Source organism: Petromyzon marinus, unplaced genomic scaffold, assembly GCF_048934315.1.
Source record: "Petromyzon marinus isolate PM22_M1 ecotype Great Lakes invasive population unplaced genomic scaffold, UKy_Petmar_22M1.pri1.0 PM_Scaffold_149, whole genome shotgun sequence".
In the NCBI taxonomy this organism is placed as follows: domain Eukaryota; kingdom Metazoa; phylum Chordata; class Hyperoartia; order Petromyzontiformes; family Petromyzontidae; genus Petromyzon; species Petromyzon marinus.
The window spans coordinates 139,146-154,981 of NW_027423112.1; the positions used below are offsets into that span (position 1 = coordinate 139,146).

The following is a 15,836-nucleotide window of genomic DNA, read 5'->3' on the forward strand; positions in this document are numbered from 1 at the left end:
GTGTCAGAATCAGAATATTTATTGATATGGCGAGGAACCCCATAAGCGATGAAAGTTCCTCTTTGTAAACAGATGTCCGGCCGATGTGTGCTCGTGCGTGGGTAGTGGTGCACAAGTAATGACACAAACCTCAACACATTTGACAATAACAGTCGCATATTCGTGTTTTGTTTTTCAGGCCGCGGTGTTCATTCCCAATGTTTTGAGTGGAGTTTGTTGGTCTTCCTGCCTCCTGTACTCCAACGTGACTGTCCACGGCCTGTGGTTGGTAATTATAATAAGTGTATTAAATCGTATTTTCTCGATTATAAGACGCTCCAGAAAGTCAAGGCTATACGGGGGAACTTTATCTTTGCATGTTTGTAACGCAGCTTCCCAAACCCGATGCAAAGACAAAGATCCCCCGTGTAGCCTTAACAGACTGTCGGGGCAAGTGCTGTTAGTGAGCGGCACCTATGAAGACCAGAACGGCACACGAGGGGGTGGGTGGCCAACACCACGCCCGGCCGCCTTTGTCTCCCCAGTGGCGATGATGACACGCCGCACCAGGTACTCATTTGAGGCTGAGTCGACCTAAGAGAGGCCCAGGACCGGTTCAGATAATCGTCACTGGTGTTGGCCGTGAGCGGGAATCGAACTCAGTGCACGGCGTTCTTAGCGCAGCGTAGCGCTCATTGCTACACCACCGCTCCCCGCACGCCGTATGCGCCCACATTCACACATCCGATTAGCGCGGTTGGCTACATGCGGTGCGAAACAAGTTGAAAAGAAACTCGCTTTGTTTTCTTACTTCACCCAACTGAGCTGTGTAGCTCGTTTTCAGAAGCGAAGCGAAGCGGCTTATAGTGTTGAAATGTATTGCGGAAGCCAAAAACATTCACACGTCAGGGCAATGTTGAGCTTCCCATGTTTGAAAGGGCACGGTAGCTGACGACTGACACCAATGCGCGCCTCGCTTCACGAGACACGTGCCGCTCAAAAAGGGAAGCGGCAGACGAGTGGAAATTCAACCACAAGCCGTGACAACCGCAATGGGATTTTTGTTGCGTTTGTTAAATCTTTCCCCTGCCTCTCACGCAAAGTAAACGCGTACAAATAACGTCCGCTCAAGTTGTGTGTTTGCCTGTTAACTTGCGACAGTTATCAAAGAACCCCCCCCCCCTCCCCGACTATCGAAATCGATGAACTGCGAGCGATTCTCGTTTGTGGTACATGTCCAGGAGAGTTCCAGTCTCGTGTCTGCCGTTGTACGCTGCTCGCCAGCCCCATTTGCCGCTCTGCTACATCGCATTGATGAATCCCAGCCACTGCGATGCCACCACCACCATCGCTGGCTTTTCCTTCAGCCAGATCCCGCCAGCAGCTGCACCGTTGGCATCTGACCTCAAATGTCTCTGCACTATTATTATTCTGTTGTGATGGCCTTTTATCATCTTTCACATATTGTACAAGTCTCCACCCCAAGCGGTTCTATTAATTAACCATTCAAATTATAGTCAAAGAGTCACATGCCAATTTTAAAACTGGCCATCAGAAAACGTTTTTGAATGTACTTTTAATCAGTCAAGTGCAATCTGCAACTCTTATAATTAATCCACTCTATCTTCTGGCCTACATTCACCAATTCGACTTCCCTAATCGAACGCACCAAACAGCTCTCTCTAAAACCTTCAGCTGCTAGACCACCCAGATTTTACGGCCTTCCAAAAATCCATAAAGAGGACACTCCACTCCGTCCTATCCTATCCACCATGAACTCACCCACTTACAGACTCGCACGATTTCTGTCTGAGACTCTGCTTCCCTTCACGGGCAAGACCGCCTCGGCTGTACTTAATTTGGCCCACTTGGTTTCACTAATCAAGGACATATCACTATCCCCGGAGGATTTGCTTATCAGTTTCGATGTCGTCTCCCACTTCACCAAGGTACCCGTACCTGATATTTTTGCAATCATTGAAGACCTAGTCCAACAGGGATTGGATCCTGATGTACCTTCGTTGGTAAGGCACTGCCTAAGGCACTGCCTTACCAACACTTACCAACACTTACTTCACCTGGAATGGTACTTTCTACAAACAGAATGAAGGTACCCCAATGAGCTCTCCCCTATCACCAGTGGTAGCGAACATTTTCATGGAGAAATTTGAGACAGACGCCATCCAGACATCCACCCGACATCCTTCCTTGTGGAAGAGATATGTAGATGACACGTTCGTCATCTGGCCACATGGCCGGATGGCACTATACCAATTTCTCAACCACATCAATTCCATACACCCATCTATAAAATTCACCATGGATGTGGAAAATGATGGCAAGCTACCATTCCTGGATGTTTTGATCGAGAAGAGACCTGATGGCTCGTTGGGACACTGTCTATAGGAAAGCCACCCACACGGATTCCTATCTAAACCCTGACTCCCACCACCATCCAGCCTAAAATAATTCCCTCATCAAAACACTAAACCATAGGGCCCGTTGCATCTCCGACCAGCACCACCTAGCCAGTGAGCTTGAACACGTATGTCAGGCTCTCAGGAGGAATGGATATTCTGACTGAACAATCCGCAAAGCTGCATCCCCAACCATGGGTAGAGAACCATCTGAGGACCCAATAAAAACCATTACCGTACCATACATAGCAGGGTTACCAAATGGATTGCCAAAATCTTGAACAAGATTTTCGGTTCAGTAAAGTACACAAAATCCGTGATTTGATCCCATCGGTGAAGGATGCGATTCCGGACATGCAATGTCCTGGTGTCTTTAAGCTGAGTTGTGTCTGTGGCAGCAGTTACATTGGTGAAACGAAGCGACGTGTCTCAGACCAGGTTCGCGAACACAAAGCGGATTTGAAACACGGCAGAACCAACTCCTTGGCGGTGGCGGATCATTGTTTCAACCCTGTGGGCACACGTGACATTGACAACACGTGACATTGCTTTCTCCGAGACCAAGCTGCTCTGCAAACCCCCGGGCCACCATTAGAGATTTGTTCATGAAGCCATCCAGATATACAAACACAGACACAACTTTAATCGAGAAGATGGATTCAGATTGAGTAATCATTGGAAGGATGTGATAAACCGCGCCAAATTTTAACTGCTGTGATTTTCACTCATCCACCCGTGTGTCTTGTTGTCCGATTACTAATTCGAGCTCCCGTGAACTCCTACAGCCACGACTCGACAAAACTCCTCCCCCCTCCCGTGCCTATATAAAGCCACAACAGCAGATCATTTTCAGACCTGAAGACGGACCCTTGTGTTGCGACCGAAACGTCGTGTTTTCTTTTTATTATTTTTTCTATCTACGTGACTTTAACGAAAGAACCAGAGAGTATGGATTCCTGCAGTCACGAAAGCTTCAAATCAAGACTGTTTGTATTGGTTCAACACAAGCAAATTCGGACTCGGTTTAGACATTCAGTGTCCAAACGGAGCCCACACAAGACGCCCGTGGCAGCCTCCTCTGTCGGGCTGAGCAGAAGTTGCTTGGGCAGAGTCGAGCGAGATGGAAAAGTCCAATTGGAACGATGTTGGAACCTGACATAGTGTGCGTGGTCGCTACACACAAGACGCTCCTTGAAATAGGAACGTGGCAACAAAAAAACATCCCAAAGCGGTTCGTGTCCAAATGAAAGCAAGATGAATGTAAGCCTGAGAAACTTTCTCGAGTTTGTAGGAATTCGATTTTTTTTTTGGACGGGGGTGCAGTTGTTTTGCACGATACTCCAAAGGGAGCAGGTGAGCCAGCGAGTTCCATCGCGTTACCCGCGAGCTCGCACTGGTAGGGAAGCCGCGTCTTTTGAAATGACGCATGACTTTAAACGAGTAAGTGCATCCCCCCCACCCCCAGCCCCTAATACCAGATAAATCTTACTCACAACATATAAAACATCGAAGGATAAATCACTCTAAATACTCCTTAGCGGTAGAGACATTTGGGTTGGGACAATTGGCACGGTTTTTCCTTTATAGGAAGTGTTTGCTCTCTTCATAGAGCCGATGTTGATGTTGAGCAGCAACTATAATGTTACATCCAGGTGGTTGAAGCCAGAGAATTGTGTCAGGAATAGCGGAGTGTATCGCTGTGATCTCTGGGTCTATGGGTCTCTGTGGCTCTGTATCTGAATCTATATATTTCTGTGCAAGTCTATGGGTCTCAGTGTGAATGTATGGATCTCAGCGTGAGTCTATGGGTCTCAGTGCGAATCATAGATCTCTGCTTTCATCATCGACTTGCTTGAGAGCAACAATGATTATAATCATAAGTTTATTTCCCAAGTAAAACCACACAGAACTAAGAGCTAATTTTAAGAGCAACTCAGCCGGTAGACAATTTTACATTGAGGAGGTTCAGTCAGATAATTATGTCGGGAAGTAGCGGAGTATCGCTGTGAGGATGACTCCTTTCTATTTGTGAATCGGGCATTGAGTCGGTGTTATACGTTCCATTGTCTGTTCTGGGTGACCAATGTATCCGCACACCCAGCCGGAGAGTTTCATATTTTGTGCACCACCATCACCACCATCAACACCACCATCACCACCACCATCACCACCACCACCATCGTCGTCGTCGAGTATCTGCATCTGATGCCGCTGCCATGGTTTGTGTAGTGAATGCGGTTGAGGGTTGTGGCCCATGAGCTTAATGGAAAATCGAAGCCAGGGATCTTCTGCATCGTCGGGTCTGCCACGAGTTGTGTTTGCGACTTCCTGTGAACTCCATCCGGCTTTCCAAGCATCATTCGGGTTAAATGTGCACTGCTGAAGGTTATGCACACGGGTCCGAAAAAAAGGGCTCGCGTGACTTGAAGTGGCGACGAGGGAGATTACTGAGATCCTGCCTTCCGCTTCGTGCAGAGTGATATCCACGCACTCGGGCTAGCCACACTCAAAAGATCAACTCAAATAGGTTCATGAACCCCACTTTTTGTCTTATGGTTACCTGGTAGAAAAGTGAGCTTCACAAATCTCTATGTGATCCACCACCCCTTTGCCTCTGGAGACCTGGTTCTGTCGTGTGCCACCATATCCGGATTATCAATAACCCTTTATAATCAGTTCTGATGAATCCGTTGCTGGGTTAAGGCCTCCCCAAACTCGTCACTATCTTTCACGGTCACGCAATGCGACAATCCATACAGCAGTGGCACATGTGTTCTCCCTCCTTTGGCTGCCATTCCATCATTGTGTTGACCACTGTCCATCGTTCCTTCTGAGCGATGTGTCCTGCCCTCGTCAATGTACAATTCTCAACAGCCAATTTGATGTCTCGAATACGCGCGTGTGTGTGCTATCGAATCCATGTATCGTTCCTCTTCCTGTCTCGGTATAATTCCCAGCATGCACCTCCACTCAAGCTTCCTTGATCACTATTCAGCCCCTGTTACATTTTATTTGTTGAGAGAGCCATAGTGGCGAGATGTTGACTACCTCGCCTGGCGAGCAGGAGGTCGTGCGTTCAATGTCGACCCTGACGCTAGACGCCTGCTGCTGCTGCTGTATATTTGGAGTTTGCGTGTCTCCCACTCTCTCGCGAGGATTTGTATCTGGGTCTTCCGGTTTTTCCTACCACATTTAAAATCAACGTCACGCATTTAGAGCATTTGGCCGCTATACATTTCTGCATGATAAGCCACTTAATTTCGCTGTTATTCGTGGTCAGGTCGCTTCTGACAAAGAGCTACACAGCTCAGTGGGTCTTAACTGGTCAAATAACAATAGTTTATAGTTTAGTTTAACCCGTTTGCAGATGCAGGGTATAATTGGCTCAGGGGACAGGATCAGTTAGGAAGGTTCAAGAAGGCTGAGGATGAGGTTATAGGGAATCTGATGCAGCAAATCGGGGCTCACTCCGGACTTTACTCTGCACGTGTTGCTGTGTTCTTGGCTACAATAAACAGCCCTTGGTGAATATAAGACATTTCCTTTTGATTTAAAACTACATTGGAACAGATGCTATGACATCAGCAAATACTGTCATAAACCTTACATATGATTGTTAGCATAGGCAACCGAGTTGGTATATTTTAATATTTTTCATCTAAATCTCTTGATACAGCACAAATATTTTTTTCCCCGTAACATTTTGTAATAAAAAAAAATGGTATACTCTACACAAACATGGTATCCACATTGCACAAACATTATCCATCGGGAAGCGTAACAAATAAAAATAAAAACCTCATGACACATCCTCCAAGTGTAACCTGGTGGGCTGAGTCACGTGCTGAGCAGTGCTCAGCACGTGGCTCACGTGACGAGCTGAAGCGGCCCAACCCGCAAGGCCACGCTGGGGACGACGCGTGGCTGCGCCTACCTCCGTTGCCAAGTTGTGTCCGCCGCCTCTGATATGTTGACTTTGTAGCGATGTGGTTTTTTGTTTGTTTTGCACGCGAATAGATGCCAACATTCAGATCGAACTGCACAGGATGCTGGAGCCTTCGCTTTGGGAATTTTCGTCAACAGTCAGAATCAGGGTTTTCAAACGACATGGGTACAGGCTACATTTCGGCCCAGTTTTGTGATCCAGGCATCGTTCAAGTGCCAACCCGTTTAGCTTTCTGTTTAAACCGGTTGCGATGGATTGTATTGCACTGCTGATGGCACTTTTTTTTTTTAAAACGGCGCAGAAATGCGAAATGACCCCCTTCTTCCACTGGCACAGCCGAGCCGAGCGGGCGTGGAACCCTCACGGTGTGAAACTCTCGCCTCACAAGACACCGGAATGAGGCTGTCGGCCAGACAGGTCCACGGCCTTGGGGTTATAATCATTTTCATCTTTACGCTGCACCAGAGTCGGTACACATGAACGTGCTGATGCCGACGTCAGGCTCAACGAACTTGCGATGTCAGCCGCGCAGCTCGGGTTCTGCGGTGGAAAAACAACCGGGGCGCTCCCCCTGAAGCCGCACCGGGCTGGCTCGGCACTGGCTCGGCACCGCCCCGGCACGGATCGGTTGTGCAGTGGAAAAAAGAGGTGTTCGGAAAAACAGAAATCTTGTTTTGTGCATGACATTTCCATCCGGCAACCCAGAGTGGGCTCGCATAGCTTCAACACATTTTAAAAATTCACACGTGACACAGTTCTTAAAAGTATGCAGTTTCTAGTTCAAGTTTACAGCTTGTAAGCATGTTTCCACTGTGTGTGAAAAAAAATCTGATTGGTCTGTACATTTGTCAAGACAGTTCCATCGACAGAAAAAAAAAACATCGTCAGCACCAGCAGTTAACAAATCTAACCTATAAATCGGGAAATGTGTTTGAATCGGTGAACGTGAAATTAAATATTTGCGTGTTCACCCAAGCATTCATGCTATGGCTTGAATTCCGATTGGACCGTAAGTCACAACCATTGCAGGCCTGTCAAAGCCATACGGCAAATTGTCAGCGACATTTATACCGGTTGCTCGCTTGCCGCAAGCCGCTTGTTTAAACTGCACCAGTTGCGGACGCGAGGCAATTTATTGAAACGAGGACACGGTTTGTATTGAAGAATGCAGTTGCCCACAACCCCAATGCATGCCGGCGCATCGATTAGTTAAAAGGACAACCCAAATACAATGACACAATGTGTTGCAGAGACGTGCCTAGGTCACCTGGCCGAACCAAGTGTTGTCGGTGAGAACAAATTTACTGTTGAGGAATGCAATCGCTGGATTTGTGGGTATCGCAACATTTTAGTTCGTGATATCACCGCGGTAAAAAAAAACAATATTTTACCGTGGGAAATATCGGAGGCACCACCAAAACAACGACACCGCAGTGTTTTGAACACATTTACAAAGTTGGTGCTTAACGAAATCCAAAAACGTTCAAAGCGTCTCTGCTTTTCATGCACCTTCAAGTAGAACGTCTTGAGCGATGGAACAAAACGTCACGGTGGGTAGTGCAATGTGGATCTCTGTGAAAGCCGGGTCCGCAACTGAGCAAAAAAAATCAGCTGCGCAAATAAGGCGCAGGCAACCGATTCGCTTGCATGTGGATGCCCCCGCAACCGGTTGCACGCAGTTGCACAAGCTGGTGCTGCTCACAGTAGAGACTCCTTTCAAGCATCGATCTATCAAGCGATTTGCAGCGGCGCTTTTCATCACCGTGGGGCACATTTGCTAACTATGATTGGCTCTTATAATCCCGATGGGTGGAGTGGGGGGGGGGGATGAAGGTCACCAGGAGAGGGTAAAGGCGATGTTCCCAAGGGTCCTGGCCAGACACATTAGCCACGCCCAGCCACACCCTGTTTTTGCGCAACTACTCGCTCAAGATGTGGACAAAGCAGCTGCAGAGGCGATGATTTACGTTGCACGATTTCACAAGCGATCTGGAACCCGCCTGAACACTTTGTAAACGGCTCTGTCTCGAAACCGTCGCAGATCGTCCTCCATTCAAACCACAAGCAGGATACCGTGATATCGAACGTCATTAGCTTTTCCCCGTCACAGAAACACATACATGTTTTGGGTTGTCCCTTATAAGCAAAGTGTTGAATTTCAAGATATCAGATTCAAGTTGTATATTAAAATCAAGTTTGTATGGAGCAATACGTTGCCATGTATTGTTGCCACTTATAGCACCAATATTGTGTGTGCAATAGTTCACGGCTGCTGTCGAGTTGTGGTTCTCGACGGGGGTAACCGCGTTGAAATTGCTGCTGCGTTATTAGCTTCCACGCTGCACCAATGCGCATAGCAGTGAGATATTTTCCCCAGCTATAACACGTGGCATCGGATTCATTAATGCAATTGGACGAACGTCACCGAGAGATATAAGATGAACACATTTCTTTTGAACCGTCACCATTGTTGCATTGAATTAATTGCACGCCCTACGTTGACTGCGTTGTGGTAAAAGAACGCACGAAAGGAAAACAAACACGTAAATATATTTATATATTTGTTACAACTTACAACACTGTTAATGGCTCATAATGTAATATACATTGAAATTCACTATTCTGCCATTAACTTAAATTGATCTATCCTAAGGAATCCCACAATTCACAGAAGCCAGGCGTTCAGCACAGCAGAGGTCAAGCAACGCCTGTGCAGTGCCCATCCAAGGCCCTCTCATTGATTAATTCACGACGCAACCACACCTGGGGCTCTCGCGAGGCCCTCTCTTGTGCGAGGCCTGGGAGTTTTGTTTGTACCCTTTTGTCCCCCCAAAACCCACCTACCCCCCTCCCATCTTACAAATATTTGATTCAATTGAGAATATTGGCACCGCAGTGTGGAGGAGTGCGTGCAAGTCACCTTTTTTTCATTTACAAAGAAAAGTTTGTTACAAGGCTGGGGAGGGGGGGGGGCGTTACAGCATTTAGTTACGTGTCGGTGTGGTGGATTCCGAGCGATTTCTCATGCAAAGTACTTACGCAAAGGTCTGTGTCACCACCTCAATGAATCAAGGCACATTTCAGTCTCCATGGGGCATTTCTCTTCTACCCACGTTTTGTTGAAGCAGCCTAAACCCTCGACTGGATCGACTTTCTTATTCTCATCAGTCAGCATGGCATGAGCTCGTTGAATGCCCGCGCAAGCAAATTCTGCTGAGAAATATCGGTTCGGGAGGCCCCGTAAGGCTGATGGACGGATACGTAATTTTACTTGGTGAAGGAAATCCTGTTTGTGTATCCCTTGACATTTTCACGACCGTTGTTTTAGCGGGGCAGAGCCACACGTGACCCATGCTCTCTCCTCCTTGCCTACTGTGCTCCAGTGATGTACTGATTGATGGAGGCACAATTCTGCTGGGTAGCGATCTAAAGTTACAATATTTCTGGCCACTCAAGCACCATCTCCTCCCACAGGGCGAATGGTCTCTCTCACGTTCACCCCCACTCACTCCCTCGCCTATGATGCCCCCACAACCACGATGCTAACCCCACCCACTACTCGTGAAGCTCCGCCCTCTACTCGTGAAGCTCCGCCCTCTACTCGGGTAGCTCTTTATACGACCCGGGTAGCCCCTCCGACTCCGCCGATAGCCGCTCCCACTACCCAGGTCGCCCCTCCCACGACTTCGGTAACCACTCCCACTACTTTGGTAGCCCCCTCCCACTACCCAGGTAGCCCCTCCCACGAGTCAGGTAGCCCCTCCCACTACTCCGGTAGCCCCACCCATGAGCTGAGTATGAAACTGGACCATTTTGAATCGGTGACAACATTTACGATTTTTTCCCGTGAGCTGCTGGGGGGGGGGGGGCACTTTCTGAAACCACAGGGACGTTAGAGGACTCTGAGCCTGTGGTCATGCCACGTGGACCCAGCACTGCCATCGATATTGGCATGCTCACCCACTGGTCACGGAAACCGAGGCATCTTTCAAAACGCTCGTGAATGGAGGCTGGCCAAATATCCCAATGTAGGACGGCAGAGCTCGGGCAATTGTTTGCCGCTCGCCTGTGGATTCCTGGCGCAGCCCTCGGCGCGACAAAACACTCTGATCTGGCACTTTGCACGAATGGCGCCGCTGTTTAACCCCCCCCAATGTAAACCATTATCTGAGAGCAGTGGATAAGCGGGGAGGGGGGGCTTCGGTTATTGCACCTGGAATTGTGGGCACTCCCGTAGGGTCGACCAATGCAGCACACATCTGCCTACAGTGCATCATTATTCAGTTTCACAGCACCTGCTGTCGAGCATAAACGAGCACGACGATGCTTGCTCCGGACGATACCTTCCAACTTCCCAAGGGCTTCAGCGAGAGGGAGAGAGGGAGAGAGGGAGAAAAAAAAAGGGAACTTTTTTTTCGTTCTTCCGTCGATGTGCACAGAAAGGAAAATAATTCTATAGTTCTTTCGGTAAAGTCACGTAGAATGAGAATAAAATAATAAATTGATAAAATAAAATAACACGATAATATTCTCACGACGTTTCGGCCACAACACAAGCGGCCTTCATCAGGTGAAGGGACGAGACTCAGGCTTAAAGGTCGTGATCTGAGCGTGGCTTTTTCACTCCAGCGCTGTCCTACCAGACAGTCTCGTCACTTCACCTGATGAAGGCCGCTTGTGTTGTGGCCGAAACGTCGTGAGAATATTATTGTGTTATTTTATTTTATCAATTTATTTTTTTATTCTCATTCTACGTGACTTTACCGAAAGAACCAAAGAAGATGAATCCTTGCAGTTACGAAAGCTTTAAATCGGAAAATAATTCTATACTCGTGTTTTGTTTAGGGTGTCACGGCCCCAGCGACGTGAACACCTTCCCGTCACGCCGCTTCCTGCTTCACGGGGCACGCTGAAGGCTCCGTGGCGTCGTTCAACAACGCAAATCGGAGGCCACCGGCGCACCGGCGTCATTGTCCAAATTCGCCGAATTCTGAAAAGAATTTACACGGAGCAGCAGCAGGAGCATTGCCTTGCCCCGACACCCACCCAATTGTGAAACTGCTGCAGACTGCGTCTGTGAAATCACAGCAGCGCCTTCCTTCGTGATTTGACATGCACATGCATCCGATATAGACAGCTTGGTGCGACAAAATAAACCATGCATACCTGTCAAGCCATCACGGTTTACCCACCCGTATTCTTGTGCAGGGAGATTGAGTTTCTCGGTCCATACGGCGTGCAGCCGTCTCAATACGGGCAAAAATAATATCGTCTATTTGTGTTTCTCGCTGGTGATGGGACTTTGCAGGATGAACGTCGAGATTTATAAGGGTACGGGGTGACCAATAAGCTCTGAGTTGGTCTGTAATAAGGTAGGGCACTGATAAGGGGTTGACAGGTATGGACATGGGACTACCACATTATTTTCACGACTCTTGTTCGGCCATGCAGATCGCAGGCTGACAGGTCCTGGTTTTTCCACTGCCTTCTCCCGGCATCTCGCCCGCAAACTCAAAAGGCGCCGATCTCTTTGGTGCACGCGGCACGGAGACGCCTCGATATCAAAAGTTGTCCAATGTCGAAATGTCTCCTCAAATCCACTTGTGTATTTTTGTAAAAAAAAAACTTTCCCAATTTTTTTGTTATTCACTGAAAAAGTTAGCAAGTGTCGATTATGCAACTCTGACAGAAACACAAATTTGAAGCAATACAATGCCCTGAACCCTTTTCAACGGCAGCGGGAAGTCACAATTTTGCAACGTGTCTTTATCACCTCGTCGCTTTCTCCCCTCCAAATATTCATCCTAAAATGTTAGTGTAGGTTTCAGAATTCAAAAGCCAAAGTTCCTTGCTCAGATGAGGAACAACGTTCGTATCCAATGATCAGCCTTAACCCCGTGGTGGAAAGTCCTCATTCCCGCGGCAGAAATCGACCCTTTGCATAGGACGACCGATGTCAATATTTTTCAAACGGGTCGATAAAAACCCGCGCATCACTTTGTGGAGAAGCTGGCAGCGGCTGTCCTAATCGTAGCCTCGTAGAAATGTGGAATGGTCACCCACGGACACAGGAGCCTTGGGCGGGAGACAAGCACCGCCCATCAGTTGTCATTCGAGCCCAGACATCACGCTAAAATTTGATGGCGTTGGCCGAGCAATGTGACGAGCAACGGCGTCGTTGGGGCCTCGTGATTTCGTGAAAACGCCACCGGAAAAAGATAACGGTTTCACCGTGACACAGTTCTGCCCCGAGAATCCCGTGAACACGTTTCACGAGGTGACTCTTGTCTTCACGTGACAGCGTTCTAAAAGCACCAGCCGCGACCTTTCCACACGCTGCAAATCCCTTCGCATCAACTCGCTACGCTCGAGAACTCGGTTTAATCGCAAAGTCAGGTCTATGTTAGGCTATGGGTCTCCATGTAAGTCTATGGGTCTGTATTCGAGTTTATGGGTCTCTATTTGAATCAATGGGTCTCTATGTGAGCCTATGGGTCTCTATGTGAGGCTATGTGTCTCTATGTGAGGCTATGGGTCTCTACGTGAGTCTATGGGTCTCTATGTGAGTCTATGGATCTCTATGTGAGGCTATGAGTCTCTATGCGAGTCTATGAGTCTCTATGCTTGTCTATGAGTCTCTATGTGACTGGTGAGTGGGCTGAGACATCAATTCGCTACTCTTGAGAACGCAATGAAATCACAAACTCAGGTCTGTGTGAGGCTATGCGTAATTCTCACATCAACCAGTTTACATTTTTCAAATGTACGTATAGCATGGCCAACGACTAATTTTGACGTAAATAAATCACGTTCATATGTAGAATATCAAACGATGGTTTTTAAATGATGTGTTTAGCAGAATATATGTCAACGTGCTATAATAATATTTATCCAAGAGAATGCCCATTAAGATCCACCTTCTCTGTTGCAGGGCAGAAACTGGAGCCATCACCATCATCACCGCGTGTGTGTGTGTAATTATCTGTACAAAACAATCAATATAATGTCCGGCCCTTAGTCGATCCACTGCCGGATGCAGGCCTCACCCCCATGCCTGTAACGGCCATGGGAGTTGTTTGACCATACTTCCCCACGCTGGTCAATGCGCGTTGTTTGAAGGGGTTGACCCAGGACCAGTTTTAAAATTGCTCGCCACTGATGTTAGCCGTGGCCGGGAATCGAATGCCGGTCGCTGAGGTGTTGTGCTCACCACAACCGCTCTGTGGCTATTCGTGCAAGTGGTAAATGCGCGGTATTTGTACTATCGTTGGTTAGCCACGAGTGGTTTGTTACCTCTGAAATACCGGCCCTTGCTAGAGTAATGTGGAATTCACCACTCAAGTCGAAAGACCACAATTATATTAGCACCACCAATGTACTCATTCACCTATGGGGTTCAATGTTGTATCAATCCCACTATCGATGATTCTGTAGCTACTGCAGAGCGTAAATACATGTACATCACGTAGCGCATGCACGTGTGTTATCACGTGATCTGCAGAGACTATGCACGGGACATTGGGTGGTGAAATGGCTCAGTGGTGCCGCCTTTACAGCTTGTTGCAGAGATATGCGGTTCGACTCTGGCAGGCCGCCCTGGTTAACAATGCAGGCGCATTAACCGTAATATTTGTGCCGCCGGTTGCGCTTCAGTGGACGTTTAAGATCCCGTTACGCTCTTCGAAAAGAGTAGCACATTGCGTGCCCGCGACGTGCTCAGAAAATGTGACAAATTTGAAAATGTACCAGCAAATTGCTAAATTGGGATTACACATAGCAGCATCTGCCTCCTACTGGCAGACTGATGTAGAGGGACAGCTGCCACCGGGGGTGACCTCGGCTCGACCCACATAGCAGCATCTGCCTCCTACTGGCAGACTGATGTAGAGGGACACCTGCCACTGGGGCAGCATCGCCTCCACGACTGGACACCGCTGCGGGCTGCGTGTGCGCCAATCACAGCGGCGGCAGCAGCAGCAGCAGCAGCGACGGCGGGGACGGCGGCGCCTCCCTTCGCGACGAACGCCTCACGCGCTATTGGAATGGTGGCGAAGACAACATTTGGGGCAAACCATTCCGTTTGCTTTTGACGGGAGGGGGAGGAGGTGGAGGAGGAGGAGGTGGAGGAGGAGGTGGAGGAGGTGTGGCACCGAGTACGATGCGCCTACGCAGCGCCTCTCGGGGCACTGCGTGCGCTTAAACGTTCTTGTTTTTGCACGACCGGCAGCAGGCCGTTCGGTAATACCAGTGGCCGCACAGCTTCACTTTGATCACGAGAACGCAGTTCGCCGTCGGCTTGTCTTGACACCGGTCGTCTGTCCGCAAATAAACACACGCGCGGTCGTGAGGACAATATGCAATTACGTTTTCTTTACGCGGTCGTGGGCGTGCAAACTACGTTAGGAAAAAGGCGGCACGGCAAAAGTGTGGACTCGTCATCTGCCCCTTCTCTGTGGGATAATGCTGCAACCCTCACGTGCATGACCTTCCTCCCACACGCATACACACTCATTCATTGGTTGAAAACCCTTTAATTAATTCCCATTCCGATGGGAAAGGACGTACCTGTACGTCATCAGTTTTTCTTCTGATTCTGTTCCGATGACGTACCTACACGTCGAATAACTATATCGGCCTGAAGACGTGCCGAGGCTCCCACGAGGGCTTGCGGCGCAGTTTGGCGCCAGCTATCGTAGAGTGCGGTCGTGTCGCTACGCTTCTCTGCGGTGAGTAACAACGTCTTTAAAAACAACGGCGCTACGCCTGCCTCTCTAAATAATATTATCGCTGAGCAACTTGCGCTTTTCGAGATTGGGGGGGGGGGGGTGAACGGGACACCCCTCCCTGTGACTTGCAGATGTCTCGAAAATGGCAAAGGGTTAATATTTAGACGACCGCAGAGCTTGAACAATGGTTGGTAGCGGCGGCGCCCTGCGTGGCTGTGACCTTCAAGCACTGCCTGTGCTTCCTCGGTGACCGTGCACAGGCGGCGATGGCGACGAAAACGACGTCAAAACAAACAAACGTCCTGACTTCGCGCGTCTAATTCCGAAGACGCTCGACGCGGGTCCAAATCGCTACGTTCGGTCGTGAGAATCTTTTCGCCGGGTGGGAAAACGGGAACAGCTGGGAAACGCCGAATGTGTGGCCCACGGACCGAGCGGCCTCTGTAAGAAAAGGCTGGAAGACGTTATCCACATCGCCAGGCGGTGGTGGTCCTGCACGTGGCCTGTGATCCAGCGCATTGGAGGTGGGGAGGGTTGGAGGATCACCGCGCAAATGTTGTGTCAACCGCTTCTCGTGGCCGTCAATGTGCTAGAAGCATGCCATGGTTCTGGAAAAATCGCCCGATGATGCTGGATGTAATTACTGGCGACACGTCGGGGTACTCACATTGTAAACGTTGTAGATTTACTCTCCAACACACACGCCGGTTTGGCCGAAGTAGTAAACTACGTGGCGTGTTTTGTTTACGTGACAAACCTTACCGATCG

General features: G+C 48.8%; 1 protein-coding gene across 1 annotated transcript in view; it reads right to left on the reverse strand.

The window, feature by feature from the left end:
- Nucleotides 1–4,264: 4,264 nt before the first annotated feature.
- The window catches only part of LOC116953266 (ADAMTS-like protein 2), a 96,897-nt gene continuing 85,325 nt past the window's right edge, over nt 4,265–15,836 (reverse strand). Inside the window, exon 19 of the mRNA XM_076063550.1 lies at nt 4,265–14,657. Within this exon, the coding sequence (XP_075919665.1) occupies nt 14,539–14,657 (119 nt within the window). The 3' untranslated portion in view covers nt 4,265–14,538. The remainder of the gene's footprint in view (nt 14,658–15,836) is intronic.